The 24,984-nt window shown below is 39.5% G+C and overlaps 1 protein-coding gene across 1 annotated transcript in view; it reads right to left on the reverse strand.

The window, feature by feature from the left end:
• Window positions 1–897: 897 nt before the first annotated feature.
• Window positions 898–24,984, reverse strand: part of EVC2 (EvC ciliary complex subunit 2) — an 81,121-nt gene continuing 57,034 nt past the window's right edge. The window contains 7 exon segments of the mRNA XM_075091885.1: window positions 898–1,969; window positions 2,435–2,536; window positions 3,421–3,614; window positions 11,448–11,535; window positions 12,968–13,179; window positions 16,037–16,264; window positions 24,264–24,386. Coding sequence (XP_074947986.1) covers window positions 1,699–1,969; window positions 2,435–2,536; window positions 3,421–3,614; window positions 11,448–11,535; window positions 12,968–13,179; window positions 16,037–16,264; window positions 24,264–24,386 — 1,218 coding nt within the window. The 3' untranslated portion in view covers window positions 898–1,698.

Raw genomic sequence — 24,984 nt, forward strand, 5'->3', positions numbered from 1 at the left:
GGAGTGAAGGGGTGCCATCCTGAGGGACCTGGACAGGCTTGAGAGGTGGGCCTGTGCAAACCTCATGAAGTTCAACAAGGCCAAGTGCAAGATCCTGCACCTGGGTCAGGGCAATCTCAAGCACAAATACAGACCGGGAGGAGAATGGATGGAGAACAGCCCTGAGGAGAAGGACCTGGGGGTGGTGGATAAGGAGAAGCTCTGCATGTCCTGTCAATGTGTGCTGCAGCCCAGAAGGCCAACCGCATCCTGGGCTGCATCAAAAGCAGCGTGGCCAGCAGGTCGAGGGAGGTGATTCTGCCCCTCTGTTCTGCCCTTGTGAGACCCCACCTGCAGTGCTGCGCCCAGCTCTGGGGCCACCAACATAAAGACGACACAGACCTGTTGGAGCAGGTTCAGAGGAGGGCCATGAAGATGGTCAGAGGGCTGGAGCACCTCTCCTATGAGCAGGGCATGACTTTCTCTGCTAGAATAGTTAGAACCACTGAACTGGTTCAAAGTTGTGATGAGGTGTGTGAGAATTACAAGTCAGCTTTCTATTATTAGCAACACAGATTATCTGTTAAGGATAATAAATTGATATTGCAATCAATATTCAGATGTTGCATTGTATTATAACTGATTAAAGCTATTGGCCCCAATGTCTAATACGTGATCAGTACTGTCATTTCTCTTTTATATTATAAAAGCCTAGAGTCTGGGCTTGCCAAGAAATCTTGGAAGACTCTCATTCAAGACAGCACTCCTTGCAGCCTCGAGCACAGCTCAGGTTCTCCTATTGGCTTTTCTTGCATCGGGCCAAACCCCTTTCTGAAACTTTAAATTCGTCAAGAGAAGCAGGGGCAGGAGGGGAAAAATGTCTTTTTCCACTTGGAATAGAAGCCAACTGCAGACACGTACATTGTAACATTTTAATTTTTAAAATTAAATTGGCACCCTATTAATACAAAGACACAGAAACTCCATACATGAAAAAATACAAAATATACTATCACAGTACCCTCAGAGCACAGCATTCAAATACAGTTAAAAAAAACTCAAACCAGGCTTGAATATCATGAAATGTTAACAAATACGTGTGTTTCTTTTAATTAGCCTTAGGATGTAAGGCTAAGCACATATGTATATGCTGAAGATCTGGACTACCCAGCTATCACTGTAGGACACAGACTGCAGAAGTAATATTTAAAGCCTATTAAGAACACAACATTAAACAGTAAATTAGCGAGAATAACGGAAAATCAGAGAACAAAGGACTTATGGGTCACCCACTTCATCTTTTCATGTCATCTGCTATACCTCAGTTTGTTACAAGAATATATAAATACAAGAACAATAAATCAGTACTTACTTTATAGAATAAATACCCTTTCTATATAAATTATGAAAATACAGCAACAGTAAAATCAGTGCAAAAATGATCAAAACCTACTGAAGGAACACTGAGCCCTGCCTGCCAGAATGTGCACCATAAAACACCCATATTTCCTCTACTGCATCATATGCTGACAAGAATTAAAAAATGCACAATGCACATCGCCAACTGCGTCATTCTAAAATTACAGCTATTTACAAAGTCACACAAATGAGATTAAAGCAACGCACATGTTAAAATTCACACTTCATTTTTTCTCACTATTTTACTGAATTTTAAATAACTTGCTCTTCCCTAGTTGATACTTTGAATGGACGTTGCCTTCATGAGTCCGTATTTGCACAAGCAGCCTTTCTGGAATTAAGAAAGTTCTTTTTCTTTTTCCTTGGAGAATTATGCAAAGAAAGTATTGGATCACTTGGCTCACGGAACAAAAATACCTTCTCCCCTGTGTCTGACAGCTTTATGGCTTCGGCAGTTCCACTGTTCAAAAGAACAGGTGGATCAGACTGTTCCATAGGAGAATGTGTAGACGAACATCCAAGATGAAGGAATGATGCTTTTTCCAAGAGGGCAAGTTGCTTCTTTATCAAGCTACATAAATGAAAAAAAATTAATTGAAAAATGAAAATGTAGGCAAAAAAAAGCATAACTTCCTATATAATATCCTGACATAGAAGTGCTGACTTTAAAAGCTGAAGAAAATAATATTTCAGACAGAATTGTAATTTCCATTCCAATCCCCAATAATTTTATGAAACACAAAATTTCATAAGGAAGGTAACTTTATAATAAATAACCTTAGGGAAGATGGGCAATATATATAAAAAAGCTGTGAATTTTGTGGATATGTATGGAAAAATTTTTTTAGGAATTTACTATTATTGCTTATTACGTGTAAATATGTTGTAGGAAACACAAGCACCGAACAGCAGAACAGTGCAGACAGTGTGTATTTTTGAACTTCTTTTCTGATTTCTAGCAGATATAAGAAGAACCTTTGGAGACGAAATAAAGTATAAATAAAATCAGATATATTTCTTCCTATTTTCTCCTTACCTGTCTTTTCTCTTGTTCAGAGAAGGGATCTTTTCCAAACTTCTATTTATCAGATCTTGCCTTATTTTGTTCTCCAGTGCTTCCCACAACTCTTGGTTCTTCCTGAAGGAGCAGGAAAGAAAAAAATTCCCAGCAACAAATCTCCAAATACACACACTTTCCTCCCCCTTCTGATTTTAGCTACCAAACCCACGACAATAATACCACGAATACAGTCAGTAAGAGTGTTCAAGGATTTTTGCTGCCCTGCCAAAAATCATTTAAATCAGCTAAGATCACACCTCAGGGCACAGTCCCAAGGATCCTTATCTGTTCCTTGACAGCTCACATCTGACTAGAGGGCCCAGTGCCACAAGACCTGCTTTTATCCCCTTCCCATGTCATAGCAGGGAGTTGGGAAAGAAGGTCCGGGAGCACTCTCCTCTCCGTGTTAGCTGCACAGCTATTCAGCTGGTGTTAATGGGGATGAACTGGAGGGATGAAGGCTCTAGGAGACTACCTGTCACTGTGAGTAAACAGAAAAACAGCGACTACTTGGGACTTCAGCAATGAACTACAAAGGGACAGGCATCTGCAAGGCTGAAACCCCCATTATTAGAAAGGAGGACCTCCTTTATATCTTTAGGAGCTACAGACACCTGAAATCTCATGTGCTATGAATATTATAAATACAAAAACCTGGAAAGAAAATATTGTAATAAACTCCAATTAAAGTCAACAGAAAGAAAATTATCAGAACAAGATTTATGAATCTATAAAATAACCACTTAATTAAGAAATCTATTAACTGTTAATCAATCAATTACAGTTCAAATATTTCACAAAATAAGGTAGCAGTTTCAAAGTATTTTTACCCCACAAAAATATTTCAGAAGACTTATGTGTCTGTGATTTTTCTTCTGTGGCTGTCAATCTGCTTGTCCAGCATATATATACACAGCAATAATCTTCTCTTGCAATGGTCTACCAAAAAATGTCACGCTTACCTTTTCTTACAGCTGCCAGACTCATCTGCATTACTGTCACTTTCAGCAACACCATCTGAATATTTACTGATGGAATCGAGGACAGAAAGAACCTCACTTTGTGAGCTGGAGGGTAGCAACAAGTTCAGGATCCTGTGCAACGTCCCCATTGGCACCCTCGTCAGTTTAGCTAAATAACCTGCCAGTCGGAGCTCCTGGAAGATTAATGAGAAGGTGACAGATAAATTTAGCATTGAAAAAAAAAGTTAGTGAATTTTAATTACTATCATTAAAGAATTATGCATTATAGAAACAAAAAATATTATTGAAAATCATGTTAGTGGTGACAGTTTTGGTGTCAAGTGGTCATAGTCCCATGTTCACTGTTTCTACCCCCACTGGCCCATATATAGTACGGTTGTCCATTTCATTCTGGATTTGGCCATGTAGATGTTAAACAACCAGTTGACCTTAGTGTACATGCTTAGGGTATGTACTTGATGCCCTTTGGTCTGCAAAATCACAGTGCAACCATATTCTAGCATGTAAGGTTTAGTCAATTTATGGATTGTACTATTATAAAGAAATCCTTTCAAGACAGCAATGAAGCGATATGGCACTCCTTAGTCTGCAAAATTAGGGGGAAAAAATAGCCTCTGAAATTTAATAACAACATTTACATGTTGCCATGGTTGAGCACTTCACGGTTCAGCCTCTCTTAATACCGGATTCTGTGATAAGCTCAGAGAATAGCTTGTAACACTTGTTAAGAGGTGAAGCAAACATCTGTTTTTGTTTTGCCAAATGTCCTTTTTTGGCCCAAAGGTCAGTGTTAAAGCATACCCATACAGTGTTCAAACAGACCAAGTTCAAATTTAGTTGTTCCCTAGACAATCAACCAGCCCCATTTCCTGCCTCCCTCCAAACACCAAAACTGCTCCGCTGTCAAAACTACTGTGTCCCCAGGGCAGATTTCTCACACGTATCAAATATGAAAGTCTACAATAAATTGAGAACTACATGGAAAGAAAAAAGTGGAGCAAATTAAAGCAAGTTAAATGCCTTAAAGGATGCCAGAAAAATGCTGTTGTAGTCTATTCAAACCATACATGTATCTCAGGTAGCTGAAGTTAGTTAAAATGTGCCAAACATTCAGGATGACCCACAACAGCTGAGTCACCTCCACTCTGTAGACCCTCCTATAAGCATCAATGCCGGAGATGACTAGAAGGCCAATGTCACATGAAAAACCCACAAGGTCCCACCATGCAGGAAGACGGCCAATTTCATTGTCCACAGTGGATTCAAAACGTCACAGCAAATGTTTGAACTCTGCCTCTTTTTTGCATGATGAATTTTCAGAGCAGCAAATGCACCTAGGAGATCCCCTTAAGTGAATCTTCTTTGAAAGAAGCCATTTCACCAGAAAGGTTGCTCTGTAAAGGACAATTCTTTTGCCAAATCCATATAAAACAAAGTAATCACCACCAAGCAGCCCTAACCCAAATTTAGATGGCCACACAAAATAAAGAAATTAATCAACCTCCTTTTCCCATGACTGTTCTCCAAGCAGAGAACTCCTCTCCAAAAGGCAGGAAAACTAGCGACCTCCCAGAGTTTCCTGGGTGTTGTGGTTTAACCCCAGCTGGCAACTAAGCCCGACACAGCCACTCGCTCACTCCCCCGATGGGATGGGGAAGAGAATCAGAAGAGTAAAAATGAGAAAACTTGTAGGTTGAGATAAAGACAGTTTAATGGGTAAAGCAAAAGCCGTGTACACAAGCAAAACAAGGAATGCATTCACCGCTTCCCATGGGCAGGCAGGTGCTCAGCCATCCCCAGGAAAGCAGGGCTCCATCACACGTAACTGTTACTTGGGAAAACAGATGCCATCACTCTGAATGTCTCCCCTTTCCTCCTTCTTCCCCCAGCTCTATGTGCTGAGCATGATGTCCTATGGTATGGAATATCCCTTTGGTCAGTTGGGGTCAGCTGTCCCAGCTGTGCCCCCTCCCAGCTCCTTGTGCACCCGCAGCCCACTCACCAGTGGGTGGGGTGAGGAGTAAAAAGGCCTTGGCTCTAAGACCTGCTCAGCTGTAACTAAAACATCCGTGTGTTATCAACACTGTTTTGGCACAAATCCAAAACATAGCCTCATCATAGCTACTGTGAAGGAAGTTAACTCTGCCCCAGCCAAAACCAGCACACTGGACTCTTCAGTGTTGTTATAGGTTTTCCATGTAAACCACTGAGATACTAGAACAAACAAGACAAAATCCTAAGATTGATGAGGCATTAGTAAGCTGTTGAAGTATCTAAAATGTCCAGTATTTTACCCTAAACAGACACCAAAGTTAGGTAAGGGAGATGTCTGTTCAGGCTACTTAGGGCAAGAAATGATTTGGCTCTTCTGGGGAGAGGAACATAAATAAGAGCTTAAATCTTAATACATACACCAAAGTTTAATTTCTATAGCTGCATAGAGACTGTGTTGTACTTCGGGTCTTTAAAAACTGTTTTTCTAGAAACTTACAAAAAAACAACATTAAGTGAGAATAAAAACGACATCTCTGTGACCTACTCTACCCTTTTTGACTAAATGGTCTCAGGACCTTTAACTCAGTAATTTATATGCATCGTGGTGTCAGTACTGTCTTCCTCTGTAATAGTCTCCTCTTTAAAACGTTCTTTTCTGCACTCTGACCCTTAATGGTTTTCTAACCCAGCAGAATTCACAATTAAGTAATGCTGCAAGGTGCCACAATGCTGTCAACAGTACCAAAAGCAGCACAGGCACCCACGGGCCAGGTGCATCTAGCATACATACGGCAAAGGGAGTGCTGATGTGTGAACATGCACCAGCAGTGAGCAGCACTTCCAGATGCTCACAGCTACCCAGGCCAGCTTGCAGAGGTAGGAGGGAAAGTGAATGTGCATGCGAATACAAGAATGGTCACACTAATCAGACCAAAAGCCCTCCAGTGTGGGATGAGTTTGAATCTTCAGGTATATTATATAGTAAGGTACCACAAAGATTAGGAATTCACTTTTTTCATAACATCTAATGGATAAAAACGCTACTTGCACTACCAATAACCTCATCTGTATTCTCTGAATTTGGTCAAAATAAAACCAGGAATGAACTGTAGTTTACAAACAGAATTACTTTTAAGTATTTGGACTGAGCAATGTGTATTCAAAAAACTAATGCAAGAATCAAGTAACTCAATCCATGCTGTGTTTCAAGCTTACTGTGCTGTTTCCACATGACAGTCTGCCTGCATCATCTGTTGTCTCTAAAATGCAGCCAGTGTACCTGGGGCTATAGCTATGATCTTATTTAAAAGCACCTTCTCAGCCAGAAGCTTATGATCCTGAACTCACTATCATTCAAGCAAATCTCTTCTTGACCTAGATCTGCTTCAATAAGGAAGTAAGCTGAAACACAAAATGTAGGAAAAGTAAAACTCATCTGGTTTTCCAGAGAGGGCTGCATCCACAGTTCTGTAAACTAAAGGCAAAAATCCTCCTTAAAGAAAAGAATGAATATAATATACAGAGGAACAATAGCTATAGTTTCCTAATACTTGCCAAATGCGATGTGTTCTATAAATTGTAAGGGTGTGGGGGGGAGATATTTAAAGATCAATTCCCATATCAGCTCACAGGATAAGCACATCCAAAAGTAGGAACGTTACACTGTGCGCCTTAATAAATTCCTCTTCTACTAAGCACATACTTCTCTACACTTGAATTAAGAGTAGTCAGGTTTGGAATTATAGTTGGAGTTATACTATTATACTTGTTGAGAAATTTTGTTTTGTATATCTGCAAGGTAAATATGTATAGGTTTTATGGAATTTCAAAAAAGTATGTCCCAGAATATCCCTGGGCTACACTTCATATGAATAACTATAAATTCAAAAACCCCAATGGTGTATCTAATGCATATTTACAGAAATTAATTATTTCTTCAGGGAATCTTATGAACAAACATAAGTCATGCTCCCCCAAGTATACACTGAACAGTGCATCCAGTTTTCCCAGTTTTCTCACTTCCAGTGAGGCAACAGTGATGCTCTGAAATGTCTGCTTTCAAGATGTCAAAATCTGTAATTATTAAGGGTCACTGTTCACCTGCTAGGGTGCTAACAGGACTGGGTACTGTGAAAAGTATCACATTCTGTTTGCATGCATCTATAATCTGCAAAACAACAATTTTAACCTCTCAGCTTGCAGAATGCATGCCATGCTGTTCAGAAGTCCTTTCACAATGTATCTGTGCCAAAAAAACTTAACAACCGTCACAGGAAGACAATTAAATTGTTAGGAACTTAAGCAACATGGTTTACCTATGCTGTAGAAAAGCAATATCCATCTCCTCCTCCCAGCCAAGTGGTATAATCTTGGGCAATATAAAACAAGGAGCGTGAGTGTTTAATTATAAAACTTTCTAGGACCAAGCAAGCCAAAATAACATGCAAAACCAGCATATTCCTGCTTAGTCCTGAGCAGACCAATTAAAAATATGATTAACACTTCCAAAAGAAAAAGAGCACTGCCTTTGAACTGAAATGCTAAGAAAAGAGCCAAGCTCTCTTGGGATAGGTCTCCCCTCAAAATGAATGATTCGCAGCCAGCAACAATAACACTCAGCCACCAGGTTTGTCTCTCTTCACTCCCACCAAGTCCTACACAGCTGCTTCAGCATTCATCTTAACATGCCACACATCTTGAATTCACACCTTCATAAGGGACTAGATGCTGAGGCTTTATCAGAGACAACCAAACTCGAGAGCAGCAGAAAAAGAACACAACATCCTTAGCAAGATAAGAACTCTTCTGCTGAGTAGCTGGCTTGTTACATGCATCTTCTTTCTACCCTCCTATGCCCAGGAGTTTGGCAAGCTAAGAACCACAGTATGAGATTAATGCAGTCTTCATGCTCTCTTTGAGTTCCCACCTAGTGGTGACTGTTTTTGCCAGCCTATGAAATTGCTAAATAAACGCTGTACAAGGTTCTTCAATTAGTCCAAGAACACAAGGCAATAGTGGCTTTAAAAGCGTTGAAATTAAACTATGATAATGGTCTCAGTGGTGCTACTCTGGAGGAGTTGGTCTGGGCTGTTTAAAGCCTTTGTAATGGCCAGCAGTTCTGGATGCAGCAAGTTTTGTCAGATAAATATATAATGAACTACGAAACACACACGCTCACCCCCAAAATCAGTGTAAAAAGAATTCACAAGACTATGTCTCACCAAGACCAATGATTTAAACCACAGTAGTACAGGGAAAGATCAGCAAAGCCCAAAGGACCTTTCAAAGCATTTTCAATTTTTCTACCTGTTCTGATGTTTATTTTACACTAATGTTGAATGGAGTTTATTTTAGCCAAGACTTATATTTATCATACTCAACATGTAACTGAAGCATTTTATGTGGCAACAAAATATTCACACAAGCCTGTTAACTCCTTACCTGTTTTACAAAAAAAGAACATTGAACAAGACAAAATCTCTGAAATCTTGAGCTATTAGACAAACTACAACTACAAATTGGTGAATAAAGCCTCAGATTTAATATTGCCTCTGAAAAGCATGATATAGCTGTCACTGCCAGTATCACCTTTCCAAGACTGAATGAGTATCTGAAAATAGTGGGTGACTGTCTGTCGTGCTTTTAGCTGGGATAGAGTTAATTTTCTTCACTGCAGCTGGCATAGTGCTGTGCTTTGGATGTAGTATGAAAACAATGTTGATAACACACCAATGTTTTGGTTGTTGCTGGGTAGCGCTTGTACTAGTCAAGGACTTTTGCAGCCTCCCGTGCTCTGCCGGGTGCACAAGAAGCTGGGAGGGGAGGGGGCACAGCTGAGAGAGCGGATTCAAACTGGCCAAAGGGATATTCCGTATCATGTAACGTCATGCCCAGTGTGTGAACTGGGAGGAGCTGGCCGGGGGAGGGAGGCAGCAATTGCGGCTCGGGGACCAGCAGTGTCAGTTGGCGGGTGGTGAGCGGTTGTATTGTTTGTGTTTCTGGTTTTTTTTTCCTTTTAAATTTTATTATATTATCATCATTATTATAATAATAATTATTATAATTATTATTTTTATTGTAATTATTAAACCGTGCTTATCTCAACCCACAAGTTCTTTTGCTCTTCCGATTCTCTCCCTTGTCCCACAGGGTTACGGAGAGTGAGCAAGCGGCTGTGTGGTGTTTAGTTGCCGACTGAGGCTGAACCATGACACTGCCTCATCACCGTTATGCAAGTTGGGCCCAATATTATTCAACATCTTCATAAGTGATCTGGATAACAGGATCAAGTGTAACCTGATGAAGTTTGCTGATTACACCAAGTTGAGTGGGGAAGTAGACACTCCAGAAGGGAGAGCTGCTCTGCAGGGAGATCTGGATAGGCTGGAGGAGTGGGCCAGCAAGAACCTTATGAAGTTCAACAAGGACAAGTGTAAGGTCTTGCACCTGGGAAAACATAATCCGGGAGTGCAGCACAGACTGGGATCCACCTGGCTGGAGAGCAGCTCTGTGGAAAGGGACCTGGGGGTGCTGGTGGACAGAAAGCTCAGCATGAGCGAACAGTGGCTGCTGCGGCCAAGAAGGCCAACAGGGTGCTGGGTTGCATCAAAAACAGCATCGCCAGCAGAGACAAAGAAGTCATTACCCCGCTTTACTCAGCGCTTGTCAGGCCACACCTGGAGTATTGTGTGCAGTTCTGGTCCCCTCTATACAAAAAGGATGTGGACAGGCTGGAAGGGGCCCAGAGAAGGGCCACCAAGATGATCAAAGGACTGGGAAGCTGCCATACGAGGATAGGCTGGGAGAGCTGGGTTTGTTCAGCCTTGAGAAAAGGAGGCTCAGAGGGGATCTCATCACCATGTACCAGTACTTAAGGGGTAGCTACAAAGAAGATGGAGACTCCCTTTTTACAAGGAGTCCCATGGAGAGGACAAGGGGGAATGGGCACAAGTTGCTCTCGGGGAGATTCCGATTGCACACCAGAGGGAAATTTTTCACACTGAGGACAGGCAACCATTGGAATAATCTCCCCAGGGAAGTGGTTGACTCAGCCATGTTGGACACCTTTAAGAGTGGTCTGGACAGGGTGCTGGGCCATCTTGTCTAGCCTGTGCTCTTCCTAGAAAGGTTGGACTGGGTGATCCCTGAGGTTCCTTCCAACCTGGGATGCTGTGAAGTTACTTTAAAGGAACACAAATGAATTCATATAAAGTTTGAAGCTATAAAGAAATAATCAGATTAAAACTCACAATCATGTGAATATTTTCATGATAAGCACCCTATAAAGGTCTGCAGCAGAAATTTTTATCAGTGTCAGCAGGATGCTATTTCCCTGGTCCCATTAAAACATTAGTAGCTCTATGTGCAATAGGCCATAGGGACAGAAAACAGTGAGAATGAACTGAAGGCTGGAACAGAATTTAACAGCTCCTGATAGCCACATCCACTTACAAAATAAAACTTGGAGACAACAGTGATTCATTTTTAATGCCTTTTGTGGTACTGACAGGCAGCCAACAGATAGTAAATCACCTGAAGAGGTGATGCTCTTTTTGAAAACAATATGAGTGATGATACTAGAAAATTTAACTAGCAGCCCTTCTATGATTTAGTTTCGTAACAAGATCAATGCAAATCCTTTCTAACACTGATTAAAGCCTAAACAAAACCCTTGACTCATTACATGAAAATCACACTGTAAATCTGTCTGTAAAGCAGATACTCAGGCAATTTAGTTCTCTCCACAGAATGAAATGCAATAGGGCAACTCCCAGAAAGGATTTGTAAGTGAACAAAAAGAAGTATAACTCAATAAAAATCAAAAGGCTGAAAGGAGGTCAGAATTAACTGATGTGAATGATAATACAGACTGCAAACACCAGAACTGGTAGCAACTGTTAGCAGAACTGGGTCCAAATACATCTGTAATTGTTCCCCAAAAAACAAGAAAAGCTGATTTCTGGATACAGCTGTAATTTAAACTTGGAAGCGTTGTTCAATTTCATGCTTACCTGACTATAAAGTCCCCAAAATGCATCCATTTCTATATTTTCCAGGAGATCTTCAAGCACCACGCAATTCCATTGCTCATCTCTCAAGCTAAGTGAAAGACAGAATTAACACTGAAATCTTCCCAGGCACAATGACTGTATTATAGGAAACAACACCTGACAGTCATCCATTCAGGATTTCTGTCAGCCAAGTTGGGTCAGCAGCATAACTTCTAAAATAAGCCAACTTCTCCCCCTTTCTCCCCTGAACCACCAAGCAAACATCAGAGCAGTATCTAAAGCTATGCTCTTGCACACAATTCAAATCCAGAATCGCTCCAAAACATCATGATTCAGCGTGTCCCCATCCTCCTCTTTAAACTTCATCATCACACATTATGGCAAGTTGTGGATCTTTTTGTTGCTAGTATGTAATAGCTAACAGTTCATTTCCTCACAACTGGTGATTGTTTTGTTTCTGGACCAAATCATGAAGCCAGCCTTATGTTGTTTGGGAAAAGTACAAAACTGATACATCTCTACAGTAGTATCCACAAGTCAGTAACCTATCTGCTCATCTAGTGACTCTCTACTTCTGGCAACAGAAGAGTTGTTAATCTACATCGAGCAGAGCTCCAGCCCTTTCAGAACTGAAACAGACTTAAGAGTGCAATAACCCCACCAAAGGCTATCAAAGCCATTTTTAATGTATCAGTTGCTTCACAGAAAACCCTCTTTGTAATGGAAAGCACCCTCTCAGGAAAATTTTTCACAGTGAGGACAAGTCACCCATTGGAATGATCTCCCCAGGGAAGTGGTTGACTCGGCCACATTGGACACCTTCAAGAGTTGTCTGGACAGGGTGCTGGGCCATCTTGTCTAGACTGTGCTCTTCCTAGAAAGGTTGGACCAGATGATCCCTGAGGTTCCTTCCAACCTGGGATTCTGTGATTTTTGCTCAGCAGAGCAGCTTCACAAGACAGGTATTTCTATATACCTCCCAAGAAGCTTTTTTTTTTTTTGTCACTGATATCTTTACTTAAAAACTGGAGAGGGTAAAGTGAAATTGAGCCTGTCTGAAGAAGGGTTTATATACCCCATCAAAAAGGATTGTATGATAGGTAATTCAGTCTACAGTGTGACAACAGAGACGGAAATCTAATTTAAATTGTCTCAGCTACTTCCTCTGACCCCAGCGGATCTGGTTTTATTGAAGTCCCTACCTGTCTTTTTGGGAGATGAAGGAACAGGATTAAAATTCTTTTCCTCCTTGCTGCTAAGGAGAACTGTTATTTTTCCACTGTCCCCATCAAGAAATGGTGATTGCCATGCAACACATCACAATCTATATGAAACTAAGTTGTTATTATTTCACCTTTCTTATTTCAGTATTCCCAAGACTCCTCAGTTATGCTCTGGGCCATATCACAAAAAAACACTGTTCAAACATAGCAGAACATTTAGCCTGTTGTTTCTCTGTGATATCTCATAGTTTATAAGGACTGCAGTAACTTAGTAAAACCTGAGACCAAAGTTCTTACCTTTGCTGGTGCAGATTTATAAATTGCCTGCATTTATTCATGGCCTGTCTTAGCAGAACCGTCACCTGTCTGTCTGCATTTGTTTCCACAGCTTCACTTGAAAGTCCCAGTCCATCCGGAGTCCACCTATGCCTACTCATTAGATGCTGCTGCTGAGCTGACTCCTTATGCAACATCTCATACTCCAGCTTCCTGTCAAGTTCTTCAATCTCCTAGAGGTTGAAAACACATAATGATAAAAAGACATAACTTAACTTGGAAGAACACATTTCATTTGGACTGAAGAGAAAAGATGGCATCAAAATTTCTCATTAGTTTATTCATTTCTCATTCTATCCAGCCACTTGTAGTCATTACACTTTCCAATTCATTGTGTGGCTCCAGTAAACATGACTTGCACGCTATGAATATTGGAACAATGCCGAAAACTATGAGTTGATTTTCATTGTGTGAAAGGTTGATGCTGTCTGAAACATTCCACTGTAGATGACATCTAGGAAGTACACTACCAGCATGGCTGAGATCCAAAGGAAAGCAGCTCTACTGAGAAGGACCTGGGAGTGCTGGTGGGCAGCAAGCTGACCCTTAGCCAGCACTGTGCCCTTCTGGCCAAGAAGGCCAACAATATTCTGGGCTGCATTAAAAGGAGTGTGGCCAGCGGGACGAAGGAGGTTGTCCGCCCCCTCTACTCCGCCCTAGTCAGACTGCATTTCGAGTACTGTGTCCAGTTTTGGGCTCCCCAGGTTAAGAAGGAAGTGGAACAGCTTGAGCAAGTCCAGCGGAGAGCTATGAAGATGATCAGGGGACTGGAGCATCTCCCTTACGAGGAAAGGCTGAGAGACCTGGGTTTGTTCAGCCTGGGGAAGAGAAGACTGAGAGGGGAGTTCATCAATATCTATAAATATCTAAAGGGTGGATGATGGGACTAGGCTCTTGTCAGTGGTGCCCAATGACAGGCCAAGGAGCAATGGGCACAAACTGGAACACAGGAAGTTCCACCTCAATATGAGCAAGAACTTCTTTCCTGTGAGGGTGCCAGAGCAGCGGCACAGGCTGCCCAGGGAGGCTGTGGAGTCCCTTCCCTGGAGACATTCAAAACCCGCCTGGATGCGTTCCTGTGCCCCCTGCTCTGGGTGTCCCTGCTCAAGCAGGGGGTTGGATGAGATGATCTCCAGAGGTCCCTGCCAACCCCTACCGTTCTGTCATTCTGTGAAAAGAATGGCACCATTAGAATTCATCTAAGCTGCATAAAACCACTGAAACTACATAAGAAACTCAGACTGACTAGTTTTAGCTATACTGGATCAACAGCTAACATCAAAGAGGTTTGAAGTTAAAAGACAATAACTCACCTTTAGTGTGCTAAAATTAGGGTAAAAATACAATGCTCTGAAAATCAAAGGGTTGAAAACCAAAAGTCTTAAGTGGACTGGAACCTCGTGCCAAAGATCTCTCCTTGGTCAGAGTCAAACTAGACATCAGAAAGATGGCTTCATATTCCAGTTTTCCAATGTCATTTTGCTTGACCTCGAACAAGTTGCTTAATATCTCAGTGCCCTACTTCCCAAAGTGTAGCTTGTAGAACGTGCTGAATTTTAATTTATTCTGCCATTTCATCAGCTGTGTTAAGACTAGAAATTCATTGGAGCGTGGTATCCCTATGTATCTGTTCTCTGGTCAGCAAGATTTGACACTGGAGCTTAGATCACTCTCCTAACACCAAAACTGAATATTACTTTGCTATCCTAAAGGGATGAAGTAAATTCACATATAGCCGGATGTGTTTGTTTCGCTGACAAAACTATCAATGTCATCATTAGCATTAGGGAATCCCGTGTATTCGGATATATTTGTTTTAAAGTAACAGGTGTTTAAATTTGCCAGCTAGTACAACAAAGGAGCAGAAATAAAACACAGCAAGAAAGGAAGGTTTGATCACCTGGAGGCAGCCCCCGTACACCAAGCCTAACAGGCACTTTAAACAATGCCTAAAATAGTGGGCTAAAGAATCCAGTGCTAGCTACTCTAGATCTCTCTTCTGTCTGTCTTTCAATGCTTTTTCTTCATCTGTCCAGGGACAGAGAAGCTAAAAGCAATCTCTTTCAGAGCCCTTTTACACTTACTGAATAAAAGGCTATAATTCCAGATGAAGTTATTTTTAATATTCCATCTCCATACAACTTTCACTATTTCTTACAGATTTAACACAGATTTAAACAGAACTGGAAACATATAAGCATCCTAACTGCCATTCTAAGAGAAACTCTGTAGAGGTGACAGTATTAAAATTTACCCAGGAGTTTTCACAGCAATAGCTGTCTAATGATGCCCTCTAGCAAAGAGGCTTTGCTCTTAAAAACCCATTTTGTTTGTTCTACTCCGGTGCTCTCCCAAGCCTCACTTGGATGGTTGCAAATAGCAGAAGTACAAAAAAAAAATCTTCATGAATACAGAGCACTGAAGTATTAAAAAAGGATTAGAAAACTGGCACATACCACGTACGTAATAAATACGATGAATGGAAGAAGCTTTTCCGAAGTTTCTGCTATTTAAACAGTATGAGCATAGTTGGAGGGAGGCAGACAGGTAGGAGGCTGTATATATGATCTATAAAAACTTGATGACTGATGCATATCGTGTGGTTATGGATTTTACTATATGGATGGTACTATAACATGAACAATTCTGTAACACAGTCATGACAATTTACACGCTATCCTAGTCAGGACTCACAATCACTTCCCAATTGTCTTCCTTGCGATCAACAAAACTTCAATATTAACTACCCACCAAAATACTGCTTTTTCTGACTGTAGATCTCTGGATGCTGCTATAATAAATAATTAGTAATACTAATACTAACAATAATAGACAATATTCACTGGCTCTAATGCTTTCCACCTCTTTATTTCTTTTACTGAGTGCATTAAAGACCACATAATCACAGAAATTAAAGGCTGGGCCACCAGGAGCTGCAAACCAGCACAGCTAAATCGAAGTCAAATAAGCTACTGTGACAGTTGCTGTCTCCTAACAGGCATTTTTCCTTTTCAGAACTTAATTACTTACAGGATTTTGTGCTTCTAAAATCTGAATACATTCCAATTTTGACAGGGTTTTTGACGTGCTCAGTTGTTCAAAGAGCAGAGCTTGTATACTTATGATAGCGGTATACAGCTCCAACATTTTGGATTTTTTAACAGTCTTTCGAAAGGCTAAAGAAGCAATATATTCTCCAAGTTTATTTTCCAGATCGTGCAGCTGACACTCTTTCTCAAGCAGCAATTCGTATTTAACCTAAAAAAAAACAAAACAAAAGTAACAAGGTTAACAAAAAACCTTACACGCATGTTCATGGTTTTAGTATTCTGTAACAAGCAGCAAAGAAATAAATGCTGCTACCTTATAATGTAATATATTATTTAAAAAATTGCTTTTAACATTAAATTCCAAGATTTCATTGTCTTTAAGTGATCAAAAAAATACTACAGTAGGTCAGATATTTCAGAGAGATCGGGCTTTGTTTTAGGTGAATTTTAACTTCCATATTAAATACTAACCTAAAATAGAAGTCTATATAATTTTTAATATAATAAAATTTAAAATTAAAATTATAAATAAACCTACGCTTAACTATGTAATTGGTTAAATGGGAAGATAAAATATATCCTTCTATTCAGCAAATATACAAAATGAATCGAAAGACTGTATTTAGTTTCAAATTAGCAAGTGTCAGTTAATACTGACCAATGAAAATCAACCCACTAGTCTTTAAACAAATAACCGAAAATATTCTTACATAAAACAAAGTTAAACTGTAAATCAACAGTCTATTGGAAATGGATTTCAAAGTGGATTGAATGGACATCGAACAGAATTAAATCAAAATGATTTAACTCAACAGCTACATTGCTGCCACCCATCTGATGGGACATGCACAGAAATTATCCAAGGGTGAAAGGCAAGCACTATCAAAGGCAAGCTCACTATCAAATGCTACATGACTGATGAGCTCTCCATGCTACACCACTGACACTCACAGCCAGTGATATTGCCACTGTGACCATTTTTCTGCAGGACAATGTGGATAGTAGCCATCTGCAATTACCCTCTTCAGACGCTTCCATCCAAGCTTGTCACTCTAAGCTCCCTTTGTATTCAAAGAAAAGGAAAGGTACTTCTCAGTATGCTTCATATCCTAAAAAATATTGTTCCACTGACATGTAAGTGTGGATGTCTAGGTTAGACATTGATGGCTACACTGCATATGTAACATTTGGGTGACTGAATCCTCAAAGACAGTAAATAATTATCAGCTTGTGTTTATTCTCTCTCCTTGTATTATCCTCATGGGCCCAGAAGCTGGACTGTAAGAGAGAGAAGACACAGAAAGCACATGCAACCATGAGAGCTCCGTCTCTACTACTTGGTGTTGGTGTCAACTGCTGCCCTACACACTGAATTGAGAATAAAGCCAAGCACTGAAACAGCCCATCTGTACACTGCTGGGTATCGGAGTGCAGGGTTTTTCCTCACTCTACCTCTAAACTCTCTTTTAGTCCTGACAAATATAATCTGATAGGTTTCACAGCATACAAAAAAAAAGGTTTCAGAAATAAGCATTTTCAGAAGTTTCCAGTATTATGTGTTTTAACACATAAGTAACTACTGCCTGTGAAAGAACAGAACCACCACAACCAAAGGAAGCATCTAAAAAACTCTTAAATAAGTTTTAAGTTTACTATCACCGTCACCATGGTACCTGAGAGCAGGTACTCACATTTGCATCCTCTGGAAAAGTATTTATCCCATTAAGTTTGGCCTCTCTCAAACAACAGGCAGAGATGAGCATCCCTATTAATTGAGATACCTACATGGTCAGTATCTTAGCACGGTAGGCATCCTGTCATATGCCTTTATTTATGCAGTCTTAATCTCTCTACAGTTTTACCAGTCCCTAACATAAGAATAAAAAACCCAACAGTATTTGCCCTACAAGTGTGAACTACAACACTGTAAATGTCAACTGTAGGCTTCAGACACTGTATGACTTCCCATTGGCAGAAGACCTGATTTTGCCCCTCCGAGTATCTTTGCACAAATAGAGATGGTTATGTACTCAAGACATTAAAACCTTATTAGCTTTCTATTCATGCTAATCAGAATTAGATATTATTGACTCTATGAATGAGTAGCTTTAAAGGAGCATTTAAGGAGACTTCCACCAAGTTTTTAGATCCCTAAGATGATAAATATGTAACACGATGCTCATGAATCTTCTCTGGAAATTTTAATGATAAGGGACCTGCTAAAAGTGATTGGGTATTACACAAATTCTATGAGCCAGTAGGTAGAGCTAAATTTAAAATGTGATTTGGAACCACATATGCTCCCATTCATGCTCATTTGATACCCTCCAAAGTCTCCATTACATCATCAGGAATGTCCTTGAATGCAAAAGAAGGAAGGTTAGTAGGAAATATTTCCTGAAGGTAACGTGAATTAAGGCAATTATAACACAAGAGTAAGAAATCATGCTACAGACACAAAGTAGAGGCAAGATTCATTTTCTTGATATCGTTAACAAATCTCCATCTTAAAAGACAGGCATTGTCTCTCAGCATTACTGTTAATCTAACATATCGACCTTCAATAATGTAGGTGTGTGACACTAAATAATAAGAGTAAGCATATGGGGTTACAATAAAATGGGATATTTGAGTTAGGAGAATTGAACTCAGATCATATTGGAAATAGGGTAACAAAAATGCTAAAAACTAGGGTGTTATTTTTAAACATAGGAGACAGATCTCCAACGAAAAGCAAGAGAGATGGCCAAAATTGGGAGTTTATGGAAAAAGAGCTGAGCTGCCTTCCAGTACATGTTCAAAAATAAGTAGATAACATTTACCTTAGGATAGATCCAGAAATATCTATTGCTTGTTTCTATGTTTCAGCTTCCAGTAGGAAAAAAATCAATAATAGTAATAGGTTTTTATTTATACCTACTATGTTCTTTTCAGGGAGGCAAGAAACCTATTACAGTGAATTTGAGGCCTTTTGTTTTCTGTAGAATGCATTTTACTGAAAAGTAACTTTTGCATTTAAGCTCGCAGTCCAGCAATTCACAGGCATTCAAAGGTGTACACTGTACTGTGATCGGAAATCAAAGATAAAAACTTCCGCAGAACATCCTACAAGTCACGACTTTGATATAGATAGCACAAGACAGCCAATCCCACCGTAACTCAGTTTTTTGGGGAGGTTTTTTGTTTGTTTTGGTTTATTTATCTTCTCAAAGCAAAATTATTTTCAAAATCCAAAGCGTTATTTCAAGATATTCTTATAAGCCAGTGACATAAGACTAAGGCCTAGAAGCCAGAACACCTCAGTGCCGAGGCAAATATTGAAAACAGTAATAATAGTAATAATCTTTCTTCAAAAGCCTGTGCACAAGACTGATTTCTCAAATAAGACTCAAGGTTTTGTTCCAAAAGGCACACTGAATTAATTGTTATACTAGTGATCACTGTGACTCAAGACAATGTTCTCAAAAGCAATTAGCAGTTCTCAGAGCTGTGTTGTCCGATTGTCCCATTTTTTAAGGTCTCAGTTGTGAAGTTTCCATTGACTTGCCCTCACCCCCCTTGTCAGTTGTGAAAGTTGTTGCGCTCTCAGGTGATTCTTAAAGAGAGGGTGGAATGGAAGTGAGTCCTTAATAGTAAAACAGACATATTAACAAATATCAGAAGTAGCAGCTTCTAAAGGCAGGCAAGGAATTTCTGTTTGGTTCAGCCAGACACTTAATATTTCGCTAACAACAGCTGCTACCTAGCACAGTGTTCAGGGAGATGCATCACTGCAGCAGACATCACTTAAAGGGGCAATTCATGTTAGAAATGAACCAGGTTGGACAACTAACGACACAAGCCACCTTTCAAAACTTTGGCCACACTGAGTTTTGAGTTTACTTAAAAGCAAGAAAATGAAGATGGATGAGAACCACCAATGATGTTGTTGCAAGAGACTACATGGTTTATATTATGATTTTTATTACAATAGCACCCATTCAAGGAATGGGGAAAAAGAAAAAAAAAAAATCAAGCAGACCTGTCTGACTAGACATAAACAGGTCCATTTTTAAAACAACTAATGCTTCATAGTCTATGTGATGTTCCCTATTCAGCATATTAGGGCAGCTTCTTAACTAATAGAAATTATTACAACACTACTAGCTTGAATGAGTTATGACAACATACACACACTGAAGAGCTGGTCCTGCTTTTCTTTCAGCTTTTTTTTACACATCTAAGATACTGCCTGACAGAATACACACATTTTTACGCTATCTCAAAGCAGGGGAAAATATATGCTTGACGTATGCTTTGTTTTATATGACACAAAATTAGTAAGCAATATCTGAAGGCTGCCTTTGTGGTTTAGGAACAGGATGTGCTATAAACCTTTCAGAATTCAGACAAAAAAAATTACAGAAAAATGTTTTGACAGGTGTGTGGACACAACTGAATTTAAAGTTTGCTTTTTTCTTCACAGGAGGCTCAGTTTCAAACTCAAGGATTTTAAATTAATTATACATGTATGAAATCTGGGGATGGATGAATGAATAATGAATGGATGAATGAGTAAATGAGTGATCACCTTTAGCAGAAGTTTGAACCCATTAAAATGAATAATGAATAAGGATGGAAATGGAGTTTGACAACTCAAGTTCACTTCTAAAGCACAAGAATGTATATTTTAATTGCAGCTGAATTCAAAGGCATGAGAGATGACACTGATGACAAACATTTTTGTCAACTACTTCAAATAACACCTGGTTTATAGGGTATGTTTGGTTTATTTCATGAATCATAAGATTTATGGTTCAAACTGCAAAACTAGATACTATTTGTATATTACTAAGGACAAAACCATACATTAAGCACACCCAAATACATGGGAATGATGTTCAGCTTTATCATTCAGCATCTATTCAACATTATATAGTAAATTAACTGCTCTTAACTGAACAAAATATTGTGTTACTCATCTGGTAGTACTATCTGACCCTAGCCACTTGAGTTTCCTTCTGCCTCCTGTCAGCTCTGAAATCACAGCTCTGCAAACAGAAATACATTAGTGAAAAATCAAAGCTTGCAAGTAGACCTAACTTCAGTGTGACACAGAAGATGACTTCAGTAGAAGCTGGACCAAATATTGATTATAAACTAAATTATAAATTAGTTTTAAACTAATATACCTTAGCCATTCCTGAAGCTTTTTATCATACCAAACAGAAGACTAAAATACTGCTTGACATTGCACTACTTGACACAATATTATCAGAGTGTCAAACTACTTTGGTTATGATGAATCAGCTCCCGTAGGTCTGAACATTTGCTGCTGATTCCACCTGAAACATCCAAACTACACAAAAAATTGCCAATGCTGTAAACACACTATGATTAGTCCATTGCTTGAAAGCACCAACTTCTAAATTCCACATTTAATTCAGACTAATTGCTAACTAGTGTTGTCTCAGTCCTAAATATAACACATAAAGGGAATAATCTGAAAAAGTACTTGATTACCTGCAACCTCAAATACATTTCTCACGCAAGTCTTATTATTGGGTTTTTAAGCCTAGCAGGGAAAACAGACTAAAGAATGTCAATATTTTTACCACTGTTTCTTTGGAGGTAGGTAACTGCTATTTCAGAAAGGAACAGCTATTCCTCATGCACAGCTCAAAGACAGCTCAAGACAGCTATGAAACACACAAGAAGTGATCTAGTCTGCTTCTGAAGATTCCTCACAGCAAGGTCAGTGATACTCTCAGGTGCCCCAAGACTAGGCTTCAAACTTTTTGCTGTGGCCTCCCAGCTCGCTACGTCCTGTCTATGAGTTGTTCTTCTCTGTCATGGCTGTTTTACAGTATTACAAAACACATCCTCCTGCTACTGCTTTCATAAGCATTAGCTGGAAACCATTTTACAGCCATCCTGTAGTGAGACAGAACAGCAGCAGTGAAGGCAGAAACACAGCAGAGCTGTGTTGCTCCATAGTCCTTGTTCCCTGCCTTGAACTGTCTGCAATTTCAGATGGTTGATTTTGAGTTAGATGATAAAATTGTTCACATTAATGCAAAATTTAGAAGTTTAAGATTCTAAATGAGGAACAAGGCAACACATAGCAACAGCCAAAAGAATGAAACTCTACTTCAGTGATCAGCATAAGGTTTCTTGCAATACTTCTGTGTTCTAAGAACAATGTGAGACCTAATAATTTTCCTTAACAACAGTTTAGCCTCCTTATTGTGAAAAGCCCAAAGCATTTGGCTTTGTATAACTAATGTGCAGCCATTCAATCAGAACAACAACAGGTATGCCATATGGGGCATATAAAACTGAAACAATGAGGCTTAGAGAAGCTAACTTTCCAATTTTAAAACAAGATGCTAAGAAAAACGTCAGGCAGTATTCATACCAAACAAGTATTCAGTACTTACTGTAACATAAGAGCTTAGCCCATACTCCACTGTACTTTCAAGCAACAGTAAAAAAAAAAAGTATCTACATTTTGGAGGTCAGGGCATCAGGTATTGCAGCCAGAAGTTTAAATGCCTCCATTAAAGGATTAGGGCATTCTTGGACCAGAGTAATTAAATTATTAAAAAGAGTGCCAGAATACACTTGCCCACTTGTTGAATTCTTGCTCAACCACCTGCTCTCACTTTCAAACACTATGTGCTGGACTAGATAAACATTTGCTTTTATTATCTGCAACCAATACTAACGATGTTGCTCTCACATAAAGTGAAATTATTTCTGAATAAACATGTCGACCCAGTATTTTTCATTCCTCAGGACACAAGTATAAAAAGCTCAGGAAAAAGGTGTAAAACCCAAATTTTGTCCAAAATTGTACTAAAATTGGTATTGCAATCATTTGTGAAACTATTTTTAACTATCCATAGCACCTGCTTGTTCTGCATAGTTCTTATAGCTTTGCACTGCCTATGGCTAACATAGTTATCACTATAGTGTTCCTCTGATATACAGAGGTAGTATTACTCATATTTTACAAGTGGGGAAGAGGAGAAGAAGGTTAGGGAACATGAACAAGACCTCATGGAACATCTGTTAGCAGAGAAGGAAAAAGCCTTCAAAAACCCATATTGACATTGGACCTACTCATTCCTTAAGCATTAACTTCACACTGTGGCTGTGAGCCTTTTAAAAGATACCCACCGGAATCAAGGCTACCTTTCCATAAGCTCTGTACAAAGAGACTCAGCCCCAATACAAGGGGTCTTTGGATCTAAGAACCCATTTCTGGGTTTTCAGAGCATTAGGAGAGGTCCAAAAACTAAATCTTGCTGAACTGAAAGCCAACTGTATTCTGGGCTGCATCAAAAGCAGTGTGGCCAGCAGGTCGAGGGAGGTGATTCTGCCCCTCTGCTCTGCCCTTGTGAGACCCCAACTGCAGTGCTGCGTCCAGCTCTGGAGCCCTCAGCAAAGGAAAGACATGGACCTGTTGGAGCGGGTCCAGAGGAGGGCCATGAATTGATCAGAGGGATGGAGCACCTCTCCTATGAAGAAAAGCTGAGAGAGTTGGAGTTGTTCAGCCTGGAGAAGACAAGGCTTTGGGGAGACCTTATAGCAGCCTTTCTGTACTTAAAGGGGGCTTATAATAAAGACGGGGACAAACTTTTTAGCAGGGCCTGTTGCAATAGGACAAGGGGTAATAGTTTTAAACTAAAAGAGGGTAGATTTAGAATAGATATAAGGAAGAAATGAGGGTGGTGAAACACTGGAACAGGTTTCCCCAGAGAAACGTTCAAGCTCGGGCTGGACGGGGCTCTGAGCAGCCTGATCCAGTTGAAGATGTCCCTGCTCATTGAAGGGGGGTTGGACTAGATGACCTTTAAAGGTCCCTTCCAACCCAAACTATTCTATAATTCTATGATTCTATGTTTTGAAAGCCTTACTAAGAAAACCACGGGATCTAGGGGAGTCTTGCATATGCCAAGCCGCAGAACAACCAGAAGAAAAAAGGGTGAGACATGAAATCAGTTCTGTAACTGAAATTAAATTAAAACAAAGCCAAAACCATTAAGCTTCAAATACAACATCTTGACAAATGCATGCAAGAGTAGAGAGATGCATTATGCTACTATACCTCATGTCTTTTTTAATCTTCTTATTCACATGCTTATTCACATTGACAGAAAAATGTCATTCGTTAATTACTAAAGATCTAGTCTTTGTCCTCAGTACAACAAAGTTTCACTTACCTTATTCAAATTTTCATCTTTCACCAAGTCTTCATAAATGAAAATTTTGTCCTGTAAAGATTTCTTCAGAATATCTACCTTATTTCTATTCCTGGATCCTGTTCTTTTCATTTTAGAATGTTGCTGTAAGAAGATGAGCACCAAATGCTTTATTTCTAAGAGGTATATAAGGATGCTAACATTAAGATTATTATTTGCAGATCCACCAATTAATGAAACACTTGGCAAGGATAACTTTCACTGAGAACATCTGAAATGAAGGTGCTGCCTATTGACTCAGAAGATTTCTTTCAGACATTCAAAGTTGGAAATTTCATTTTTAATTTCTTTCAAGCAGAATTATATATTCACTCTTTCCACGAAAACTGCTAGCACATAAATTTGACTTTAAACAAGCTTTAGCAGTGATAATAAGAGAAGATTTTAACTGATATGTTGTCTCCTCTGTACGGTTAAAAATGAACAAAGAATATTAATTTAAGAACGACATTGTTTTCAAGACACAGTATATGAATCACAAATGAACCGTGATAGTATTAAGGGGCACCGTTCCATGTAATCAAATTATTCTTGACCTTTATATTTCTTCATGAGAATATCAACTAAGTATAATGTACTCTTGGGAAATGATAACATCTGTTCAACTACAAGGCTTTGCAAAGTCATTTCCCTTCTTTAGTACTTTAGAAATGATTAAGGCTTTGAACTAGGCTAATTCCTA

Source organism: Phalacrocorax aristotelis, chromosome 4 (genome assembly GCF_949628215.1).
Source record: "Phalacrocorax aristotelis chromosome 4, bGulAri2.1, whole genome shotgun sequence".
NCBI classification, from domain to species: domain Eukaryota; kingdom Metazoa; phylum Chordata; class Aves; order Suliformes; family Phalacrocoracidae; genus Phalacrocorax; species Phalacrocorax aristotelis.